General features: G+C 42.2%; 1 protein-coding gene across 1 annotated transcript in view; it reads left to right on the top strand.

Annotated features, from left to right (window-relative positions):
• Positions 1-660: 660 nt before the first annotated feature.
• The window catches only part of LOC145391211 (E3 ubiquitin-protein ligase SHPRH), a 36357-nt gene continuing 13513 nt past the window's right edge, over positions 661-23504 (top strand). The window contains exons 1-11 of the mRNA XM_080265886.1: positions 661-696; positions 1310-2484; positions 2671-3908; positions 4978-5171; positions 5868-6063; positions 7359-7541; positions 8737-8931; positions 10252-11805; positions 12845-13030; positions 13464-14417; positions 15971-16039. Of these exons, the coding sequence (XP_080122012.1) occupies positions 1320-2484; positions 2671-3908; positions 4978-5171; positions 5868-6063; positions 7359-7541; positions 8737-8931; positions 10252-11805; positions 12845-13030; positions 13464-14417; positions 15971-16039 (5934 nt within the window). The 5' untranslated portion in view covers positions 661-696; positions 1310-1319. The remainder of the gene's footprint in view (positions 697-1309; positions 2485-2670; positions 3909-4977; positions 5172-5867; positions 6064-7358; positions 7542-8736; positions 8932-10251; positions 11806-12844; positions 13031-13463; positions 14418-15970; positions 16040-23504) is intronic.

The raw sequence follows: 23504 nt of genomic DNA, 5'->3' as shown, positions 1-23504 counted from the left end.
GTACTATTTTCACTACTGGTACTGCTATTTTTACTACTACTACTACTACTATTTTTACAGCTGTTTTTACTACTACCCCTGCTACAACTTAATGCCATACATATTGACATCTTCCTATTATTAGATATTAGTATTCAGCCTTTGAGTTACTGTCAGTTATGTAAGGAGGTGAGGTTAATCCAGTGAAACCTTTCTCATGACCCAAATCAGTTGCCTGTGAAGTAGAGCCAGAATTCCAGGGGCTTGATTGGGGAATGAATGTGTGTGTGTCCCATTTCACAGGACCCGCTGTTCATTGGTTCTCCTTCTGTCATGTCTATTTTCATGCCTCCTGGACTCTGCCTCACTTCATCCTGAGGTGGGAAAATGAAGTTGTGATGATGATGATGATGATAATGATGATGATGAAATCTTTAGCCACTAAGTCATGCTATTGTTGCACATTTTTCTTCAACTTCAGATGGATATTTTGTCATCAGAGGGTTACAACACAGTCTGGGGTTAGGCATCTTTTTGAAATGAGAATAAAGCAACTGCAGACCGTTACATGCATGTGGGTCTTTTTCAGGTAACCCAGCTTGTAAATGACCACCAGTCTTGGGCAGAGCATAGCAAGAGGAGGGAGGATGACACGTTGAAGCAGTGTGATTAGCTGTGCCGGTTTCACAGTACTCCCTTGAGCACATCACAGGACTGGTAAGATTGTGGTATTCACTTGTGTGTGTATATGTAGTACAGTATACAGTATATACTACAGTACGGTACAGTAGTGACGTATATTAGCACCATCAACACACCAAATCAATATTCTGTGACCACATGGGATGGAGAGAGCCAAGAGGAGTAAAAGGTGACATTTATGTATCAGTATGTTAAATTGAAGCACAGGTGTACTTTCTTAAATTACTGAACCATTGTGCTGCCACTGGTACCTTATATCACCATTTAAACCTCTTTGGACATACCATATTATACTGGTACTTTCTCAGTTATTAACTTATATGTGCTCAGATATTTCCTGATTGTCAGACAGTGTGGTTTTGAGACAAATAGCCATGTATTTACGCTAGTGTCTCTGTATGCAGATTACTTTAGCAGTATTGTGTTTAATTTATCTTGGTTAATGAGATGATTGTGGCAGATATTTTGCAGTGGATTTACTATTTGGTTTTTGCCTCATGGTTATTGAAATATACAGTATTTTGATTAGTTACTAGCTGTTATTTAATTTTTGCTATTGATACAAGTGTCAAGAACTAGTGTTATTATTATTATTATTTTTTTTTTTACCAAACCCTGCCATCAACAGAGCCATCAAGATGGTGCGTAACAAACCAGCACCACAGCAGCTGAACGAGGTGCAGCAGCGGCGGGCACAATGGAACATGCTGGATGGACCCGGCCCTGCACAGCAGCCCCTGCCGCACCCACCTGGACACCCACAAGAACCAGAACAACAAGAGCAACGCAATAATCGGCCACAGCAGCAAGAGGATGACGATGATGATGACATTGTTATGCTCCTTAATGATGACCTGGAGGAGGAAGATGATGATGATGATGTGGAGTTTATCCCAGGTGGGCCAGGTGACCCTGGCATCCAGCCTTGGCCTGGCCGCTGGGGGGGTTACAGGGGGGAGTGGGGCGCACGGGGGAGGAGGGAGCGCCGTGGGAGGATGAACTACGTGGAGAGCGACTCAGACGATGAGGTGGTGATTCTCGAAGCGCCGAGGCAGAGGAGGGAGAGGGTTAACAGGGAACCAGACTATGGCGAATTTGCTGAGGTTCTGGACAGGTCGCAGTTTTACACCAAAATTCTGAGGCCTAGTGAAAGTGATAAGGGGAAGAATAATTTTTGCTGCTTTGGTAATGTGGTGCTTAAACTCTGTGGAAAGCTGACAGGTGAAGAGTTGTGTCAGATACCCGGATTTGAGTTCTGGTTGTACGTCAGTCCAGAGGCGGATCAGAGTGCTATTTATTTTGAGTGGAATTCTGAGAACTCAGAAGGATCACCAAGGAAATCAAAGGTGAAGAAAAAATCCGCTGACAACTTCCGCTTCTTCATGATAGAGGGCGTGTTGGATGTGGAGCTTTGGCAGGGGATGTCCACCCAACGGTATTTCGATCTGAGGCTGGAAACATACGATGATACAGTTAACACCATGACTATCGGAGTGTATCTCAAGAAAAGTGGGCTGTCTGAACTAAAACACCCAAGTGAGAGTATACAGACCTCGCAATCCTTAGGCATTGTTGTGGCACACTTCTTTGGGGTGAAGGTGGAGAAGTATGAGGGCGAGAAGAATCTAAAGCATGATCTTGAGGAACTGTACACGGCCATTAAGGAGTGGCACAGCGATCGGGAATACTGCTCCCTTGATGTCCAGCACCCCAGCTTGATCCCACAGCTTCGACCTTACCAGAAGTTGGCTGTGAAATGGATGTTACACCAGGAGAAATTTGGCGAGGATGTGACACAAGAGAGTAAAGATGATGCTGATGTTGATCTGAAACCTGATGGTAATGCTAATGGTGAAGATGTAAAGCCTGGCAACAAGGATGGTGATAGTTTAGACAAGACTGGCAGTATAGGTAGTGCTAATACAGACAGAAAAGACTGTAGTAGTAATAATGTCAATCTCTCACAGTCCGATAGTAAAGATAGTACAGGTGTTGATGGAAACGTTAAAATCGAGGATGGGGGCGACCTTCACTGTCTGTTTGTAGAGTTGACAAGCAAAGACGGCCAGACCCTGTACTTCAACAAATATGGTGGATTCCTGGTGAAAAACAAGCCCATCACTGTCTTGCCAACACCAGGGGGTATTTTAGCAGATGAGATGGGCTTGGGTAAAACTGTGGAGGTGCTTTCATGTATGCTATGCCATCCAAGGTCAAGTGTACCCAAGCCAGAGTACCTTGAGCCAATTGTCACGTCTCAGAAGCCCAGGAGAAGGCCAAAGTCTGCGAGGAAGCTGAAGGGTGAGGATATTTACACACTAGAAGGGGAGGATAAAGAGGAGGTGCTTGGTGATGGTGAGAGTGTGGAGGGGGATAAACTAAAGGAGAGTTTCAGCACCGACTCTGGGATTAGCAGCATGTCTGAACAGGAGGCGAGTCAGATGATGGAAGAAAGCTCGCCACAGGAGGAGGAGAGCGGGAGGAGAGGACGAAGTAAACAGAAGGGTGGAATCAAGGTCCACCTCCCTAAAGTTACCCATGAGGAAGGCAGTGACCTAAACAAAAGCGGGAGGCCCAAAAGACGAGCCAGTAAGGTTCTTGGGGGTTATGCCTCGGCAGGGGATGACAGTGAAGAGGAAGAAGAGGAATACGAACCACCGGAGAAGAAGAAGAGGAAGACATCAAATAAAACTCCTGCCAAGAACACCAGCAGTCGATATTGCCCGGATAAGGAGATAGCAGACTGCCCAGTTTGGTCTTCCATAGAGAGTGCAATTATCAATGAATCCTGGAATGGAAATGTTAAGGAATACAAAAAGAATGGCTCGTACAAGGAATTCCGCAAGTTCCTGAGAATGAGAAAGAAGGACCCCTATTATATGATGTCACTGAGGGAGAGGCTACAGATGCAGTACAACAGTGATATGGCTCTGTACAGTGCTAAGGAAGAGGTAACTCGTAAAACCATTCAAGGCTTCTTTGACACCAAGGTTGAGCAGAAGAGCTTTTTTGAGTGCATATGCGGGTCATCGGAAATTGAGGATCGAGATGAGAAACTGCGTGTACAGTGTGGTGCATGCAGTTTGTGGCAGCATGCGGAGTGTGTGCAGTACAACGTGAGCGACCCGTACCGAGGGCCCTACTTCTGCCCACACTGCTGGACTCAGGAACCTCCTGTAGTATCAGGGGCAACATTGATTGTATCCCCATCTTCCATCAGCTACCAGGTCAGTTATCAATCAGCCAGCCCCCAAGTTTTATATGTTTTCATTTTACCATTAGGTGTACCGTAAAATGTCTCAGATTCAAAATGGTGGAGCATTCTCCGTCCTCCATCAACTGCCAGGACAGGCATATCAATCCACAACCCCTGTAGTTTTGTTTATTTTTGTCAACATCATCATCCTCTACCTATCTATCTATTGCCAGACGCCTCAATCCCGTTTGGGGTGGCCACAAACAGATCGCCTCCAAGTCGCCCTGTCCCCCGCCATTTCACTGCCATGCTCCCAACTCACACACCCCTCTCTTGTATACCTCTCCACCCCATCCCTCCATCTCATCCTCGGCCTCCCCCTCCCTCTTCCCCCCTCCACCTCACTCACATACACACTCTTCGTCAGTCTTTCACCCTCCATCCTCTCCACATGCAGACCTTTTTTGCACAAGGGTGGGGTGAAGTCAGGTCCAGAGAGCCAGAGACAACCTAATAGAAAGTGATACTCCCATTCACTCACTATTCAAGCCCCTGGAATCCTGGCTCCATCTGATAGTGTACAGTACAGATATTCGTATCTAAAATGCTGAATCACCATGAAGAGTCTCATGTAGCCTCGTTGTTTTTCTGTGTTGTATAAGATTATTCCTGTTCCTCATGTAGCATGATTAGATGATGGTGATGATCATTGCCTCTAAGCCTAATTACTGGTTATTTAAATGGTTCTGGATTATTATCGCTTTAGGCAATAGTAGTAGTAGTAGTAGAGTAGTAGTAGTAGTAGCAGTAGTTTAGATTCCAGGTGCATCTGAATGTGAACCCATTGCACCGCAGGCTGAAGCTGATGTTCTCCTTCAGCCCACCATCCTCCTTTTAGGGGATAGAGAGGGAGTGGAGTGATGTTTGTATATCTGGACAGTGGAGTCACCCTATTATAACATTTCCGCCACATAAAGGCATCCCTCCCCAGCACCATTGCTTTAGGTGAAACTGTTCTGTGTAGCTTTGATGGAGTCAAGACTGGAAGATTGTGGGGCCGTGTTTGTGCTGTAATATCTGACTTAGCTCATTTTTTGCAGTGGGTGAATGAAATAATGAAGCACCTGAAACAGAAATCGATCAGGATGCTGGTGTACAAGGGTGTGGCATCACAGGGCTACATGCAGCCGGTGGACCTGGCAAAGTTCGACATTGTCATCACCACGTACGAGACACTGAGCAGAGAGCTGAACTATGTGGACTTACCCCACAGCAACAGTCAGCTGGGAAGAAGGTAATATAACCTGTGTTTAGCCTGGGTTCTAGTCATAGGTTATAGACTACTGATGTGGCTTGCTGTCTGCCGCTTTATGTCATAATTATGCTGTAAGCCTGGGAATGTGTCTGTCTGTGTATTTGTGTGTAATGCACCTGAAATTGAGAAAAGAATTTTGATGAAACTTGGCAGGATGGGCAGCTGGATCACAGATGGGTCCATTTAACTTTCATGTCACCCTTCTCATTGTCAGTGTATGTGTGTGTACCCCCTGACTTGCTAGTTCCTACCAGTCGGCCGCAGCTTGTTGAGAGAAGCCTGCTTGTCTAGGTGTTTGTGTCGAACTTCATTCTAACCACAGTGATATAATATTGTGGTCTAAATATTTCGCATGTTTTAGTTCAAGCATTTTTCCAATTTAGACAGTCAATAGAATGTGGCATACGACCGTAAGTTCACCAAAAATGTTGGGGAAATAAGTGTTTGGAGTCCAAGGTCTTTGGGTAAAACAAACGTTTATATATTTTTCATTGCTGCTCAGCCAGTTGCGATATGATTCCTATTATCGGATAATTTTTTCCTTCCAATACCGATGCTGATATTAATCAGCTTTTGCTTGCTGATTTACAGCACTGGCTCACACCTCCTTCCTTCATGCACCAGTTCCTTAACACCCACAACAAAATGAGAGGTGACTGCACTGTTATTTTCCAGGTTCCGGCACCCCAAAAGATTTATGGCCACACCATCTCCCCTTCCATGTGTGGAGTGGTGGCGTGTGTGTCTGGACGAGGCACAGATGGTGGAATGCACCACCACCAAGACTGCAGAAATGGCACTCAGACTGGCGGCCGTCAACAGGTGGTGCGTCACAGGCACACCTGTACAGAAGATTGTTAATGAGTTGCAAGTGAGTTTATTGATTGATTGATTGATTAATTGATTTTTTTCAGTTGAATTATCTGTCCATCCATATATAGTGCAATTGTTTCCTTTCAGTTTTTGATCCCATTCTACACATGCTACCTGATCACTTTTTTTGTTTTGTTTTTATAACAGAACAGAGGAAGGAAAAACAAATGAATGAAAAATAATAGTCTTTTCACTCATTGCTAACCTTTCATCCTTTCCCTCCTCAAGGTGGGTTGAGATAGGATTGAGAGAGCCAGGAAAATATTGATTGAATGAGACGCTATCCAAAGTTGCCCCGTGAATGAGCCACACTTTCATTCACTCCATTCAGGTCCCTAGAATGATGATGATGATGATGATGATGATGAAAACTTTTACTCCACCCCCTCACATAGTTATCACATGTATAGGAAAAGGAAAAAAATATATATGTGGTTAAGAATCAGAGGATGGGCTGCTGTTAACCATGACAGCTAAGGGTAATTAACTGGCTTATCCCTGGTAACTTTTTTTTGGGATTCAGCATAATATACAGCTTTAAATGGGGCTGGTAAGGGGTGCCTTCACCCAGTGGCACTGGCATACCTGTGTGGTGGAGTTACCTTGTTATGCAGATGTCTCTCAATCTCCTTGTGTTAGGATCAAGGCTTGTATTTTCATTGGTTAAGGAAGCTCCCTAACACTTCTTTCTTAGCAATTTATATTTGGATATGGCTGGTTGATATCCTTATGTACATTATTCATGCAAAGTATTGTGATATTGGAAGGATTTATGTAATGCAGAAGAGGATAAGTTGTATTAAGCAGAATAAATCGCTCAGAATAAGGTGTTAGGGAGCTTACTGACAAGAATACTAGCCCAAGTAGCCCAGCCCCAGGCCTCTATGCTCCTGATGGGGTATTGAAGGAGTGTATTTTATTTTTTTTATTGATTTAAGAAATTGTGGGTTATTTCACAGAGCAAGTGTTTGATAGTTCTGCTACTTTAATTCTTTCATTTCTCTGGTTTTCATCTAAATATTTAAAGGAAAGTAGGGTTTTTTATGCTGCTGCTGCTGCTGCTGGTGTTAACCCTTATAGCCCAGAAGGTTATTTTCGTTTCATGTTCCTCTATCTCCTGCGTATTATATTCAGCGTTATATAGAGTTTTTGGACTGGGGAGGTTAGATACACCCTTAATAATCTCCTGAGAATATATGAGGCCTTTCCGACATAGAACAAAATCACCAGGTATTAGAAAGAATAAACTAACAAGAACATCACTTGGATTTAAGGGGTTAATAATGATTCCAGGGGCTGCTGATGTTCTTGGGTGTGGATCCATACTGGGTGGCAGAGTGGTGGAATCGTTGCCTGTTTTTGCCGTACTGTCACGGGGTCAAACAGCCGCTGCATCACCTGCTGGCCCAGTACATGTGGAGGACTGCCAAGAAGGACGTTATTCACCAGATCGATATTCCACTCCAGTCTGAAGAGGTGGGATTCCTTTCATTATTCTGAGCACATAAATTTTATAAGACAATTTTTTGTGCTTCTTTGGGTGGGTTAACCATTTTTCCCAAATAACAACATTCAAAGCTACAGTCTCCTACAACTTTCTAGTCGTCCCCAAACCCTGAGGTTGCTTTTAAGGACTCCAGGCCATGTTCCTTGATCTGCCAACCAGAGCTATCCCTTCTATATTCAGGCCTGCACAGGTACAGTGCTTCACACATTTACTGTCATCTATTAACTCCATAGGACCAAACCACTTCAGTATATTCCTTCACATCACCTCACTAACTGTCAGCGCCCAAGTCAGTCCTTGTTGTGATTGTATTCTGGCTGTTGAACTTGTGTCTTTCTGGATTTTAATCTCACAGATGTTGCCATTCCCAGAGAGACACAAGTTCACATAGGCAGATTATGATGTGGTCATCAGTTCAGTAGATGGACTATACCCTGACTAATTCAGTCCCCTCACTCCACAACACTTTTGTTGTTGTTATTGGTGGTTCAGCCCCAGGTTTATTTTTTTTATTTATTTTTTTTTTTTTTTATTTTTTTTTTTAAATGCGAGGAAGAAGGAACCAAAGGCCATGAGCCCGCAGTAACAGTTCCCTCCAAGAGAAAAACAAAATACAATAGAGAGCCAGATTCAAGATCCGATCATTTTGAACATGAACCCAGTAGACTGCAAACAGAGTTGCCCTTATTGAGCACTCCACATTTCTTTTTAATGGGATAGGGAGAGAGTTGAAGGATGTTCATGTAATTGAGCAGTGGAACTGTTCAGTTATATTGCTGCCTCCATCTACAGCACACTTACTCACTTCATGTGCTTTATCTCTGAACACAGATCATCCTTGTGTGTAACCTCAGTAAAAGATTTAGCACCTGGCTGAAAATGGCTGTTTCCTTCAGTCCACCAATATTACCCCATTTAGAACAAAATCAGTCATACACTTTATGTTTTTGTGTATAATGCACCTCAGCTTTGTAGGTGGGAATTAGGGTTGCAGTGATGTTGATGATGACGATGTGTTAGTGATGATATTGGTGATGGTGATGATACTTTGGCCAACAAGTGCACTGGCTATGATTCACTTTTGTTTACTGGAGGAGTGGTGGTGATGATGATAATGAGTAATTGCTGGGTTGATGATGATCATGGTGATGTTTCTGTCAACAGGTTCATTGGCTGACTTTCACTCGCGTGGAGGAGCACTTCTACCAGCGGCTGCATGCTGAGTGTTCCTATGACGCCCAGCAGAGACTCAAAAAGTTCCCTGACGAAAACACCAAACTCAGCTCCCTGGACAGACAGACCCTCAACTCACTTCTCCAGCCGTTGCTTAAGTTGCGACAGGCTTGCAACCACCCTCAGGTTAGGGCTATTCTCATTCCTACCAGATTATTTTATTTAGCTTCATTGCTAGAAGGGGATGCCTTCAGGTGGTGGTATTGATACATCCCAGCTGCACCACTGCCTTGTTATATGAGCATCCCTCATCTTATTCTCCGTCCCCCTAAAGGAAGATGATGGATTGCAGGGGGAGGGGGACTTCAACTGCAGTCCACCAAGTTCACATTCAGATGAGCCTGGGGTTGCAACTGCATTTAACTTAGATCTTTCAGGAGTTATTAAGGCTGTATTTAACCTAAGCTGCATATAAATCTGAGGGTATCTCATGTAAAATAATACAGATCATTGGAGGGAAATAGCTGGCCTCTTCAGACTGAGCTCCCTGGCTAGACAGACGCTCAGTTCATTCCAGTAGCCTGTGTTCAAATTATGACAGGCTTGCAACCACCATCAGATCAGAATTAAGGGGTTGTATCATGAGCTTAGAATACTATGTAACACTTTTTCCCTAATTTTTTTTTATTTTTTAAGTAAACCTTATAAACTCCGCTCCTTCGTTTCTCATTACACTCCTTTAACTGCTGCTCCAGTTGTGACAGGCCTAGATTTGTGGCTGTATCTTATGGTTGTAGGAAACTCTCAAGCACTTCATTCCTTGTGGTGTACTTGTCCAACTCTTAGCACATCAAACGTGGCTCTTTCAGTAGACAGACCCTCAAGTAGCTAACTTTTTTTAGCCTGAGCTTAACGTGTGACAGGACTAAGTTTGTGGCTGTGTTCTTACAGTTATAGGAAACTCTCAAGCACTTTTTTTTTTTTTTTTTTTTTTTTTTTTTTTTACCAATCAGACAGCTTCCAGAACAGAAAGACCCTCAGCTTTCTTCTCTTCCTCCTCTTTAAGTTGCAACAGGTGTAGATTTGAGATGGTATTCTTTTGAATTTAGGAGTCTTTCAAGCACCTTTTTTGTACTTAGTTTACTTATTCATTGACAAGCACACCAAACTAAGCTCCCTGGACAGACAAACCCTTAATTCTTTTTTCTAGCCTCTGCATAAGCAGCAGCAGGCCTGCAGCCACCCTTAGGTCAGAGTTATTGGGATATACTGTATTCCCATTAGACTACCGAGAGTGGAATGAGGGATGTACCTGTACTATGCATTACTTAGTTTGCTGAGGATTATAGTTAAATACTGAATAATGAGTCATAAACCTCTAGACGTCATTCTTTTTATGTGAAATAAATATGGGATTGGCTGTTCCAGTTTTACCATCCATGTATCTGTCATTCAGTCCTTTATTGCCCCATTAATTAAAAGAAAATAACGTGTTTTTCTTTACAGGTTGTGAGAGGTCAGTTCTTGTCGCTGAACCGCAAGACAATGACAATGGAGATGCTCCTGGACAACCTCATTAAGCGCACTAAGCTGGAGGCGGAGGAGGCTCACCGCCAGGTCATCGCTGCCATGAATGGTCTGGCTGCCATCCATATCATCCAGAATGAGTGGGCTGCTTCAGTGGACATGTACCGTGCTGTGTTGCACTCCATCCAGGACCATCCACACATCAAAACGGACTCACTTCAGCGCCTTCATACACTCCACAACCTGGCAGAGATACTTGAGGCCGGGCATAGCAGTGTCCAACCTACACTGAGAGATTCCTCGCTGAGGGAAGAGGCCGAAGCTATACGTACAAAGTACCTCCAGCATCACCCCCAGCAGGTTGCCTCAGCAGCTCAGGAGTGTGCTCAGAATACCAGCTCTGTGCAGGAACTGGAGGGTAAATATAAGAAGAAGGTTAACTGGTGGCTTGGTGCTCTCCAGTCCTTTGATAATGACTTTGTGATGGAGGTTCGGGATGAGATGCTCAATGCCTACACCAGATTTGAGGAGCACAAGTGTATTCTTTTCCCAGTAAGGACAAGAACACACCTTCAAATGGTTCTGAATGCTGAAATGAAGAAATTGAAAGACCAGAGACTCGATATGATCAATGGTGTGAAGCATGTACAGTCTCTAGAGCTGGCATCACTCTTAGATGGTGCCATTGACTGCCACCTGCGGCCTGTTGAGTCTGAACCTCCCCAGTGCCTGCTCTGCGCCACTCATGAATTCTTCGAGGACTACGAGAAGACATTATTTTCCATGCAGGAGTTGAAGCACAGTCGCACCACTGAGAAGTCCAAAGAAACAGAGGATGTGAAGGATAAGGCCCAGGTGATACTTTCGACCCGTCGCGGAAACTGGGGACAGAGCGAACTTGAGCGCATCTTGAGGTATTTGCAAACCAAGTCACTGGAGAAGGTGGAGGAGTGTGTGTATGATGACTCCAAGATAAATTTCCAGGTTTTAGATGCCATGAAGAAGGAGTTCAAGAACTACAGGATACTCTGGCGTGCAGTGTTTGATTCCGTGTCAGCCATGGATGAGGTGAACATGGCGACAATTCGACTGCGACTCCGCTTCCCAGATGAGGAAGTCCCACAGACCAAGAAGAAGAAGGAAGGGGACAACCTGGAGAAGAAAGTAGAGGCACTAAGGTATGTGATGGAGCCAAGTGAACTACCCCAGCAGGAACTAAAACTCAAATCTGATCGCATCGTCCACGCAAATGAGATGAAGATCAAACTGGGTCAGCTCCTCTACCTGCAGAATCTCGCCAAGACGGACTTCGGCAAGGACGGAGGAAAGAACCCCGAACCGTGCCCCATCTGCCAGGGTGAGCTTGGGGAGAAGTGGGCGGTGCTGGGGTGCGGTCACAGCTACTGCATGGAGTGTATGAGAGCACTGACCAACCGAGGATTGCATGTTAAGTGCCCCATGTGTCGTCACCCCACCAGGACAAGGGATATCTTCTATGTTGACACTAAGGCCAAGCAGGAGGAGGAGATTAAGGTATGGAAGCTCATCCTCATCCTCATCATCATCCTCATCATCATCAGACTGGCAGTTTTGATCAGTCCCTTCTGCCTGATTATGTCTATTTCCATTCTGTCCTCTCTACCGCCAGATGATTTTATTAAACTTAGGAAGGACCTTGAGTTGTCAGGTGGTAATGGAAGCTATCTAACTCTTCCAGTTCAAAATATTTCTCTTAAGGTGAATTAAAACTCCAGAGATATCAAAAGTATAATGACCAAGTCCCCCAGTTGAAAAAGAAAAGAAAAGAAAAAAAAAAGGGTTGGGTCACTAAACACCCTTACAACTCACATCCCACTTTGCTTAACCCTGTGCCAGTTACACAGTTGCTGTAGTTGTTTTATTTTTATGTGACAAAGATCTGTAACACCTTTCAGCTCAGTTGATGGCCAAGTATAGTGAGATGAGAGGGTAAGTTTGCCCAGATGCCATTGAAACTCACTTCTACCTCATAACTAAGGCTCTTGGAATTTCATCTTAGTATTCAAGTTGTTGGTTTGGTACAGTTCCCTGAGATGAAAATGCACCCACTACAGGTAGATAAGTGCCAGGTTGTTGCTTCACTGTTGATTGTCACATTGAGAATTTCAGGCCTGTGGATGAGTGTTAAATGCAACGCTATCCTCAGCTGTACATTGATGGTTTGTAGGCCCAGTATATTGTGTACAAGTTTATGATATGAAAACAAGTAGTAGGAAGGTTGATGGGTAATTTACTGATGCATTGATAGATAGATAACAGATTGAGCTCGTGTTCCTGTCCTTCTGCACGGGAATATAATTTTTTTGTACATTGCATAACACTCATAAATTTCATTGTTACTTACACCATCCATCTTCATGCCTGTGGTCATTTCTACACCATGCAACCTAGGCAGATCTCCTTCACCTGCTACCCAGGTTTCACTTTGTCACACAGGATTTTCTTGATCTCCATGCTGTCTATCATGGTCTCAGAATACAAGATAGTACTTCAGTAAAGAAGTGTTTGTGGTAATGTGGAATATTGCCACCAGGTTCAAGGGAGCCTGTCCACCAAGATGGAGGGTGTGGTGCGTCTGATGCTGCGTCTAAGGCTGGCTGACCCTGATGCCAAGGTGTTGGTGTTCTCATCCTGGGGTGACGTACTTGATGTCATTGGCGACGCCTTCGCACAGAATGGCATCACCTACAGGTCACTCCATCATAGATCAAAGTTCCATGTGAGTTATTAAGATTTTCACTCTTTATAAAGTTTGAAGTTCCATGTTGTCTGTTATGATTTTTACTCATAGTCGTCATCTCCTCCATCAAAGAACGAAGTGTGATGTAAATCAGAATTATCATTCCTAGTCATCTTCATTCCACCAATCAAAACTGAAGTTCCTCATACTGTATATATAAGTGACATGCTGTGATGTTCCACTGGAGTCATCTTCAGTTTCATCCCCAATCATCATCCTGGATACTAGTGCTGAAGGACACTTTTATGTGCTGGAACTGATATAACTAGACAGTGATCACACATATGTCCCTCAGTTGTCTCCCTATTCCCCCAAAAGGAAGGCTGTGAACAGGTAAAGGAGAGCAGTTTCAGCCTGCAGCCCACTGAGTTCACAAAAGCAGTTCCTTATGTTGTTGTGTGTTACTTGACAGAGACACCTGGCATCATTCAAGAACAGTAATCAGATCACGGCCCTGCTGATGCCCATCTCCTCGGGCTCCAATGGACTCAACCTGGTGGAGGCACGACACGTAATCCTGGTGGAGCCCATCCTCAACCCAGCAGCCGAACTCCAGGCAATCGGCCGTGTCCATCGCATCGGCCAGACCCGCCAGACCACTATACACCGCTTCCTGGTCCAGGACACCATTGAACACCGCATGCATGACATCCTCCGCCACCACCACGATGATCACCATCACACCGACCAGAACACTGTTACCATTGGAGACCTCAAAAAGCTTTTCCTTCACCCAGAGGAGCTAGAGCTTCAGAGGGAGATTGCACTTGCTGCCAACACCAGCGCTTCTCCTGCCAGGACTAGCACTGCAGACTCAAACATTGCCGACTCACTTAATGACAGTACATCAGACATTGCTGACTCAAACTGTGCTAGTACCTCAAATATTGTTGCCTCACATAACGGCAGCACTTTCAGCATTGCTGACTCTAACCGTGGTAATAGTTCAAAGGACACTGACTCACATTATGCTACTACTTCAGACTTTACTGACCCACAGAATGGCAGCCCTTCAAATCTTGCTGACTGTCAGAATGCCAGCACCTCAAATTCAACTCTCACAAACCCCCTCAACACCAATAGTAAAGCTGATATGGAGTCACAGGAAATTTTGGGGAAGGAAAATAATGGTGAGAGAAGTAGACATGTCCATTTCAGTGTGGGGGAAATGACTGACTCAAAAAACCATGGAAGTGGAGGTAAAAAACAAGTCCGTTTTAGCGATGGAGAAATGACTCATCCTGGAGATAGTGATGATGAAAGTGATGGAGATTCTCAACCTGATGATGGTGTTGAGGGAAGTGATCTTGAAGCTGATGGTGATGTTAGTGATGAATCCGGTGATGATGAGGTGTTTGGGCCTAAAGTAAGCGGAGGAGAGGAGACTGGGAGTGATGTGAACAGTGGTGATGTTGAGGATAGTAGTTGTGATGTGCAGTGTGGTGATGGTGGGGAGGGTAGTAGTGGTGGTGATAGCTGTAGTAGTGATGTTTCTTATGGTGAAAGAAATATTAATAATCCATCACAGAGCTATCAGTATATGGATGAGAGAAGCATCCAGAGCACAGACTCGGAAACTCTACAGACTCAGCGGCAGAACGGCATGAGAGTATATTGGAATGAAGCCGATCAACTTTTAAATGGAGATGATTCTAGGGAGAGAGACAGTAATAAAAGCATTCCAACACACACTAGCACCTCTCATTCTTCTCTGTACCATGTTGCACAAACTCTATCCAATTCTGTCACTCCTTCGGCATTTAACAGTAGTCTAGAACCTGCACCAAGCACTGTGTCTCATAGTTTAGGCAGTTTTGCTTCTCACTCCTCCAATGGGACAACCAACCACAATATTTGACCAGTACCTTAAATTTCTGTGTTTTTCTTTAGTGTACCACCCCAGGGAATAAAAAAGTTAAGTACCAGTAACTAGTAAAGAAAAAACTCACCTACAGTTTACAATCAGTAGTGTAGGTTTTTCTGTGGTTGATTCTTTAGTGTAGATCCACAGAGCATGAGGAGGAGGGAGGAATGGCACAGATTTTTGACCATTTATGTGGTTGTTCATTGAGCATATAACTTTAAGGCATAGGGGAAAAAATAAATCAGCCACAGTTTTTGACCAGTAATTTTCTTCTGCCGGTGACTTATTTGATGTAAACCCCTAGGGCATAAAAAGATCAGCCCCATTTTTTTTTTTTTCCATTAATTTTTTCTGCTGGTGATTCATTTGGCATACAACCCCAGGGCATAACAAAGAACATTCAGCCAGTTCTGGGGGCCAGTGATTTTTAGCAATGGCGATTCATTTAGCATACAGTTGCAGGGCATAGAAAAAAAATGCCACTAGTTTTGGCCAATAGTTTTTTCTGCCAGTGATTTATTGGTGTACAATCCCAGGGTATAAGATAAGAACATTTATCCACAGTTTTTTGACAATAATTTTTTTGTACCAGTGATTCGTTTGGCATACATTTGGAAGGCAATTAAAAGAAAAAAAAAGCCACAGTTTTTAACAAGTAATTTTTACTGCCAGTGATGCATCTAGTGTATAATGCCACAATTTTTTTACCAATAATTTCCTTTGGCTGATTCATTTAACATAGTCATAGGACGTACAGTAACTCCTCACTTTTCAGCTGCATTTAGTAAAACAACCATCCACAATTTTTAACCAGTAAATTTTTAAGGGGCTGAGCCATCTAGCGTACCATCTCAGTACACACAGCTACAAGGTACGGAATATATGGGAATGCCTTAGATGAAAATGCAGGCCATGGGAGCACAATCTGGTCCAGCTCCCAATAAAGCTCTCTGTCTACCTAAAAACTAGTGAGTTGCAAGTTGAATAGGCTACCCCAGTTCACCCTAGTATTGTTATTTCTTTTTATACTGTTGTAAGTCCTTGTTGTTTGTCAGGTATTTGCTCCAGAATATCACAACTCTTCCCCTACTGTAGTACCTGAGTCTGGGATGCTGGCAGATCAGGTTTGTAGGTATTATTGAAACTAAAAGATAGTATTTATCTAATTTACCGAGGAACTGACTACAGAAGAGAATATAAGAGAGGTGGCGTATAATGAGTACTTGCTTATGCTGTAAGTTGCCTTCTCTTTCTACCATTAAGTCTGATAAATTGCATGGAACTACCTAATAAAAGTTTTGCTATTGCCTGTGATGCTGATTTGGTAGTTCCCTCAGTTTACAGCAACAGTTGTCTGGAACAAATGATGGTTTAGAACATGCCTCTGACTTCAAATGAGGATTGCATAGTTAACTCGATTCAGTTCTGTTATAGTTTTTTAGCCTCACATTTTGTAATCCTGCTTATATATATATATGTTACAGTTGCCTTAGTAAAATATTTTCCCACATAAAACAGTTCTGGTATGAAAAGAATGATATATTATTTAGTGTGTACCTGACATTTAATAGTTTTTATGAGACTACGATGCACTGATTTTATAACCACTGATTATTCATTTGGGAGTCATTTGTTGTGTTGGAGGATATATAGTAATTGTCGATGGAATTATGTATTTAACCTCTTCATTCTGGCGATGTATGTTTCATTTTTGTTCATGATATATTGTATATGGACTACTGATCTTGGGAGAGAGAACTTTTGACCTAGAGGGGTTAAAAATCACCTTGATTTACCTTGTCCATGAAGAGGGAGAAGACCAAGGGTGAGATGGAGGAATGAAGAAGTATGTGAGAGAGGGTAGTTTGATGGCAGAGGACAGGGTGATGTGGAGGACAGTCATTTCTGGCCACCCCTTGAGGAATTAATATGGCGATAGATAAAAATCGATAGATAAACTAAATGAGGACTTCCCCTCAACTGAATAAAATCATCTGGAGATAGTAAAAAGAGAATAAAAAAGTGTTTCACAGTTTTCCAGGGGAGAAAATATCGTAGAAACAAATTTTCATTTTTTACAAAGGGCTCTTTGGTCACCAATTATAAGTTTACAATTCACTCCTCCATGTAGAACTCTCACAGCCTGAGGGAAAAGCTTGCTCACTTTGCTAATGCCTTTTAGTGGATGATTTTTTTTTTCAGCACAGATCTTTAGTAATGAATGGGTTAATGGAGGCTGTATCTAGTAGTAGTTGTAGCAGTAGTTGAATGTGAACCCAGTGGATTGCAGGCCAAAGTTTCCCTTCTGCAATCCATCATCCTCTTGCTGAACACAGTCAAATGAGGTTAGCTAGAGATGGATATGAAATTTTCCGAACATGAGGGGGTTAAGTACATGTAGATACTATAATTGTCATGTGCTTAATTTTTCCATGTACTATTTTTTTGTGTTTTTAAAGTCAACCCTTTTGGAAATACAGTTAGGTTGATGATAATTTTTATACTGAGAAAGCTAGGGGAATCTTTCATTAATGCTTGATTGAAAAATCAAGTGAAATGCTTCCATTCCGTTTCATCAGCAGTGAATACCAGTTCATTTTATTTGTATATATTGTACATTCATTCAAAATTTAATTTTCTGTTTAGCAGAGATTCAGAATGATAAATAATTCTGATTGTTAAGATTGTTTTGTAATGTGAGATACTATTGTACCAGATACCTGTGTTTGATTTTATTTTTATTGAAGAAATTTAATCTGCGACATTATAGTGGATGTTGGGTAGCAATTCTGTGATCCATTCTGTTTAGGTATTCAGTGTGCATCAGCTGCTTTGAAAGGATTGAAGGTCTCAGACACTTGTATAGCACAGGGTTGTAATGTAATATCGTGCTTGATTAAGTGTTTGGCAACCATCATCCACTCTCTTGATGTAGTGCTGCCTACTTCTTCCTTCACGTTTGTCACATTTTTTCCTTGTGTGCCACCTCTTTTCCTATTTCTGCCATGTTTCCTGGCACTTTTTAGTACTCATCTTCCCTTTTTAGGTGGCTTTTCATTGAGTGACAAGCCTAATGGATTCATGTAAGCCAGGAAAACATTTACAGTGCTGGGTGGTAATCACTTAACCACTCCATACGTATTCCCTACATGTCATCAGCTAGGTTGACAGAGGGTTGGTGCCTCTCCCAGTAAAACAACTAACTCAGAGTCAAACAGCCACCCTTATGGGATTGTGGCATCTGGCTATAGATAGATAAATGCTTGTATGACTTGAGATTAATTAAATAAATAAATGTTTATACTACAGATTCCTGGATAATAGGAATTCAAAAGTAGCGTGTCCACTTTAACTTGGCACAAAATTGCTATACAGTATCTATTTTGAGTTAAAGCTAGAATACAGTGCTAGTTGTGAAAGAATGTTGGATTGTATTTTTTTTTTAAATTATTCTACCATTGGAGTGTGGGAAATACATTGCAAAAGGATGAAAACCTGTGTAATGTTAAGATGAACAGACACTATGTAAATTTACTGCCCATGAGCACTGCCACCCCTGCATTTTGACCTAGATGTTCACATTGTCCATACCAGTGTTGCAGAAGAGAGTCCATATTGATGTAATTACTGTACATACCCTCATGAAGGATGCTAGAGAGGGAGTCCTTCACACGGTGGCACTGATACAGCTGGGCGACTCCACTACCTGGTTATACAAATGTCTCTCAGCTCCCTCCCTATCCCCCAAAAGGACGATGGTGGACTGTACTTCTAGCAACATTGTGAATCTTTTTTTTTTTTTTCCATTATGTTTTGTTCCAGTTATAAAGTGTCCAACAGGCTTGCATGCATCAGCCTTGGTCACTTAATGGCAGCTCTCCACACTGCTTGATCTCTAGCAGTCTCTGTTCAGTCCCTTATGCTTGAGGTCACACTCTGGCCACGTTCCAGATAGTGCCACCGCCAGCCCTAATCGTCACTTTTGTCTGCATCTACCGTACTTTCAGACCCTTGTACCCACATTCCATCTCTCCACATCCTAAATCTAATTGATGCAGTTTGATCTAGTTTATAAATTAAGAGATTTACTTATTATTTCTGTGTTAATTTGCTGACAGTCAGTTACATAGTACAGCCTTCTTGGCGTTTTGGCTTGTGGCTGAAGTACTTTTGTCTAGTGCATTGAAGGGCACATAGCCAGACTGTAATTCTGGTTGTTTCATATCTCCACTCACATAGGCAATAGTGTTGTCACCTTTATATTTTTAAGTGCTGTAGTTATTTGATGATTTGGGGCCAAAAGTGATGCTGTATGCATGCCATCTTATTAACTTTGATTTTTGGCTGTAGATTATGTTGTGTTGTAATTTGTTGCCGTAGTTAGAATGGTTTGGGTTGTAGAATGGTGTACATTTTTTTTCTTCATGGAACTTTATCACTTCACACTTAAAGGTTATTACTTTTATTATTATTATTATTATTATTATTATTATTATTATTGTTGTTGTTGTTGTTAGTTGCAGTTCGAGGCTGATCAACAGACTGCAGGCTGAAGTTGACCTTTTCCGGCAGTCCATCATCATCCACCTCTATGGGGATAAGGAGGGATTTGAGGGACGTTTGTATAACCGGGCAGTAGAGCCAAAAGGTTTTATCAGTGCCACCGCATGAAGGCATCCCTGTCCAGTACCGTAAGATGAATAAAATCTTAAATAAAAAATCCAGTGACGTTAATATTGATTTGTTCTTGACACCCGTTTATCTATTTTTCACAGTTTTGGGAAGATCAGTGAATGTTAAGCTCTTAAAGAAATAGTACAGGTACTGTTTTTCAAGCATTTTAATCCATGTAGGCTGTGCGACCCACACATAACAGTATTCTTCCTTATATTCTTAATTTTAAGTTGTTTTTGTTAGTCCATTTTGGATCCAGATGAAACCAGTACATCTGTGAACAATACATAGCTTGAGGTAATAGAGTGAAGAGTTAAACGTGTCATTTAATTAGTATTTTTATAGTACAGTAGTTAGTGCAATATATGTAGGTTTTTATCGTGTTTACACCTGATAATGGAAATCAGTGATGGAAAGCATTTACATAAAATTTCCTTGTTCACATCTCTAATATGCCTAATTTGTATACAAGTGTTAATATTTGTCATATTAGTAAATAAAATGTAGCATGGGTGAAACTTATTATATCCTAATAGAAATAAACGCGAAGCGCTGAGAGAAGTCGCGGGGAGGGAACTAGTTAGTAGTGCGGAGGTACGGGTGTGTCTCGGTGTCTGGCCCCAGCGGTGTTGCCGATTTAGCGATTTTCTGCTAAATCTACAGGCAGGCACTTCATTTAGCTGCAATTTTAAACGGGAAAGTAGAAGAAATAGCACCGTTCTGAATTTATTTACACAGTTTCAGCGGTGGTCTGAGTGTTTAAGCAAATATTTTGGTGGTTTTCATCATACATTTGCATTCGTCGACATTCTAGCTCTTTAAATAGCAATTTTAGCAGTATTTGTGAACTAGGACTTGGTAACTCAAACGCTCGAGGTTTGCCAGTGAATCGAGGGAGGCCTTTAAGTGAGGGTGTGCGTGTTTCCACTCTGGTGTAGGCGTGGTTTTTCTCTGTGCGGGAAATGTCAGTGCACCCTGGTCTCTAGATGGCGATAGGTCAGTGAAGCTGTTATCTTTCGTGCTTTTACATCTATGTGTGACCGAAAGGGGGACTGATAATGAAATAGTTCCTCCTGAGGCAGTACATGGCGAATTCTGGGCAGACTGCCTTGTGCAAGGATTTGAGAAACCTGAAATTGTATTAAGAGATAAAAATTCCACCACAAGGAGATAAATACCCAGCTGGTGTGGCTCAGTGGAAAATAAAAGTGGAGGAGTGGAAGAGGAAGAGGCATCGGTGTGGTCAAGTGGAGGAGGGAAGTGCGTGGGTGGCAACTTGATATTTAAACGCTAAAATTAAATGCCATCAAGTGCGAGCATATGAGAACGAGCAGGGCCTCATACAGTAAGTCAGAGTTGAGTCGCATTTTTTGACGCTTATTTTTCGCTTTTGACTCCCATGAAAAACGAAATCCATTTACCACTGCGCCTCATTGATGTATTTAATTATTACTGAAACCACCGGATGATGATCTTCAGGTTTAGATAGACGTGGAACTCGAAGCCCACATTAACGCCTACTAGAAATTTTACTTAAATATCTAGTAGTAAAAAGGACGTTTTAAGACTAAATAGGTTAAATATATTGCTACCTATAAAGGAGAATTGCCAGTTTTTCCTTAATTTGTAATACCAGTTTGGTAGAAATAGGTGTGGTGTATTGTGGTATTCTGGAACATGGATTTATAATGTTTGCATGTAATATTTTCTTGTCTACCCTGCCTGAGCGTGTAGGCAGGTTGTGTTCAGTGCTTGGTAGTTGGGGGTAGTCTAACGCTAGCCTGTAGCTTACCCGCTGGTTTGCCACAGTTCACCACATTACCAGCACCACTAGCGCAGTTCACAAGCTAGCATACCACCGCTACAGTTCACTACCACGGCATTTCATTGCAGCAGGTCTCCACCACACAGTTTACCCCACCACAATTCTTCACCACACAGTTTACCACACCACAGTTCTCCACCACACTGCCACTGCAGTTTAGTACTACAGCACAGTTCACCACTGCAACAGTTTTGTCACATTTCACTACACTACCACACCACCACCGTTTACAACACCACTTCACCACCACAGTGCACCACATAATTTTTCCAGTTTACTACATCATACAAGGCTTCTGTTATGCCTCGTCACAGTTAACTACCACAACACTGCATTTCACCACATACCACCTCACCTTACCACAGTCTTCAGTTCACCACGGCAACATACCACCACATCATTCTACCCCACCACAGCATCCATCACACCACCTTGCCACAGGTCACCACACGCCACAACCACACAGACGACGTTGAATTTCACTACCACACTTTACCACCACCACAACCCATCACCATACTCACTACAACAGGACTTTCCCACGCCATAGTGCACCACATTATCACATCACACTTGAATACCAATTTACCGTCACAGTTCACAATCGCAGCTTACTACCACACCACACCACAATACCAAAACATTCAATCCTATGCATTTCTTCATCCTATTTATGGTAATGAAGGAATGCAATATTATCCATGAGTGCAATATTGTCTTTTATATTTCGTTACAGCCAGAGATTCAGCTTAATGAGATTCTGTGGTTTTATTTATTTACTTATTTAGCTGCATTTTTATTTTTGGTTAATGCCTCAATATTCTAACCCTGTTGTATGAGGAGCACGCAGGGATAAAGGAAGATTTTTTATGTTTTTAATTTACTGTGGCCTCTTTTGTTTTATTTATTTATATATTTACTGTCAGACGATGTTCTTTGATTACAGAGACCCCATAGTGAAATTAAAAAGCTGTTTGTATTGTTGATGATCTGTTTTTGTCTACATGAAGGATTTTACTGACTGGTGATGAGAACCGTGCAGGAGTGGAGTGAGGGGATATGTAGGCTATCTTATGCATGGTCATTTCTGCATTCATTTTACCGCCATTTTTATCTGCCTTAGGGACTTACGTTGGTACTGTGGTGGAGTTAGTATTATGTTTTTATATAGCTGTTGTGTTTCAAATGTTGCATGTATGGTTATATTGACCTGGTCTTCAGTAAGTGAAAAAATGCAAGGGTATAAGGAAGCAGGTGTGCATTGCAGGTGTCATTCCTGTATAACATTTAATACTCTCTCTCTCTCTCTCTCTCTCTCTCTCTCTCTCTCTCTCTCTCTCTCTCTCTCGCTGTACCGTACCGTGTGTAGGCTATGTATTGTACTGTAGGTGTGCTCATTCAGGGTCAGGCCAGTTAATTATTAACGTGATGAAATGAATGAATCTCAGTGATGTATGAAGGAAAAAGTTGGACATACTGATAAGTGATAAAGTCCTCACCACGTATTCCCAGCGTGTCGTGAACTCCTTGAATCCGATAACGAACTACGTATATTATTTCCAGTCTAATTCAGATAGGAGAGACAGGGAGACTTGTAAGTGCGAAAGGTCTATCCCTGGTTGAATAAAATCGACCAGAAATAGCAAAAATTCATTAGTGTAGTCGGATTGAGGGAATTTAAAACGCTGTAGTAACTTTTATTTATATTTTTAAGACACCATCAGATTATATTAGTCTTTACGAGATATCCCCTACGTAGTGAAAGGGTTGACAGCGGGAGGTATTCTGGCGCTAACCGGAAGCTTACTAACACCTCTTCCTTATCGGTTTATTTCTGTTTATGCTCCGTTAGTATATTCATGTGTGTTATGCTGTCTGTGTCGACATGAAAAAGAGGCAATAAACGAGGATGTTAATGGGTAATATGGGAAATAAATAGTTAAGGAAGAGGTGCTAGGGAGTCTACCTGGCGAGAATACGGGTATTTGAATTCGATAACATTTTCTATTTGATTCTACATGCCTTCAGACGATTTTATGCACTTTAGGGAGAGAGTTGGGTTAGAAGGGGTTTATGGAGTCAGTTTTTTA

The sequence above is a fragment of the Coenobita brevimanus genome, chromosome 17 (genome assembly GCF_032717465.1).
Source record: "Coenobita brevimanus isolate Jiangsu-jjx chromosome 17, ASM3271746v2, whole genome shotgun sequence".
NCBI classification, from domain to species: domain Eukaryota; kingdom Metazoa; phylum Arthropoda; class Malacostraca; order Decapoda; family Coenobitidae; genus Coenobita; species Coenobita brevimanus.
Note: the sequence above shows the minus strand (reverse complement) of the source record. Positions and strands in the feature narration are given on the sequence as shown.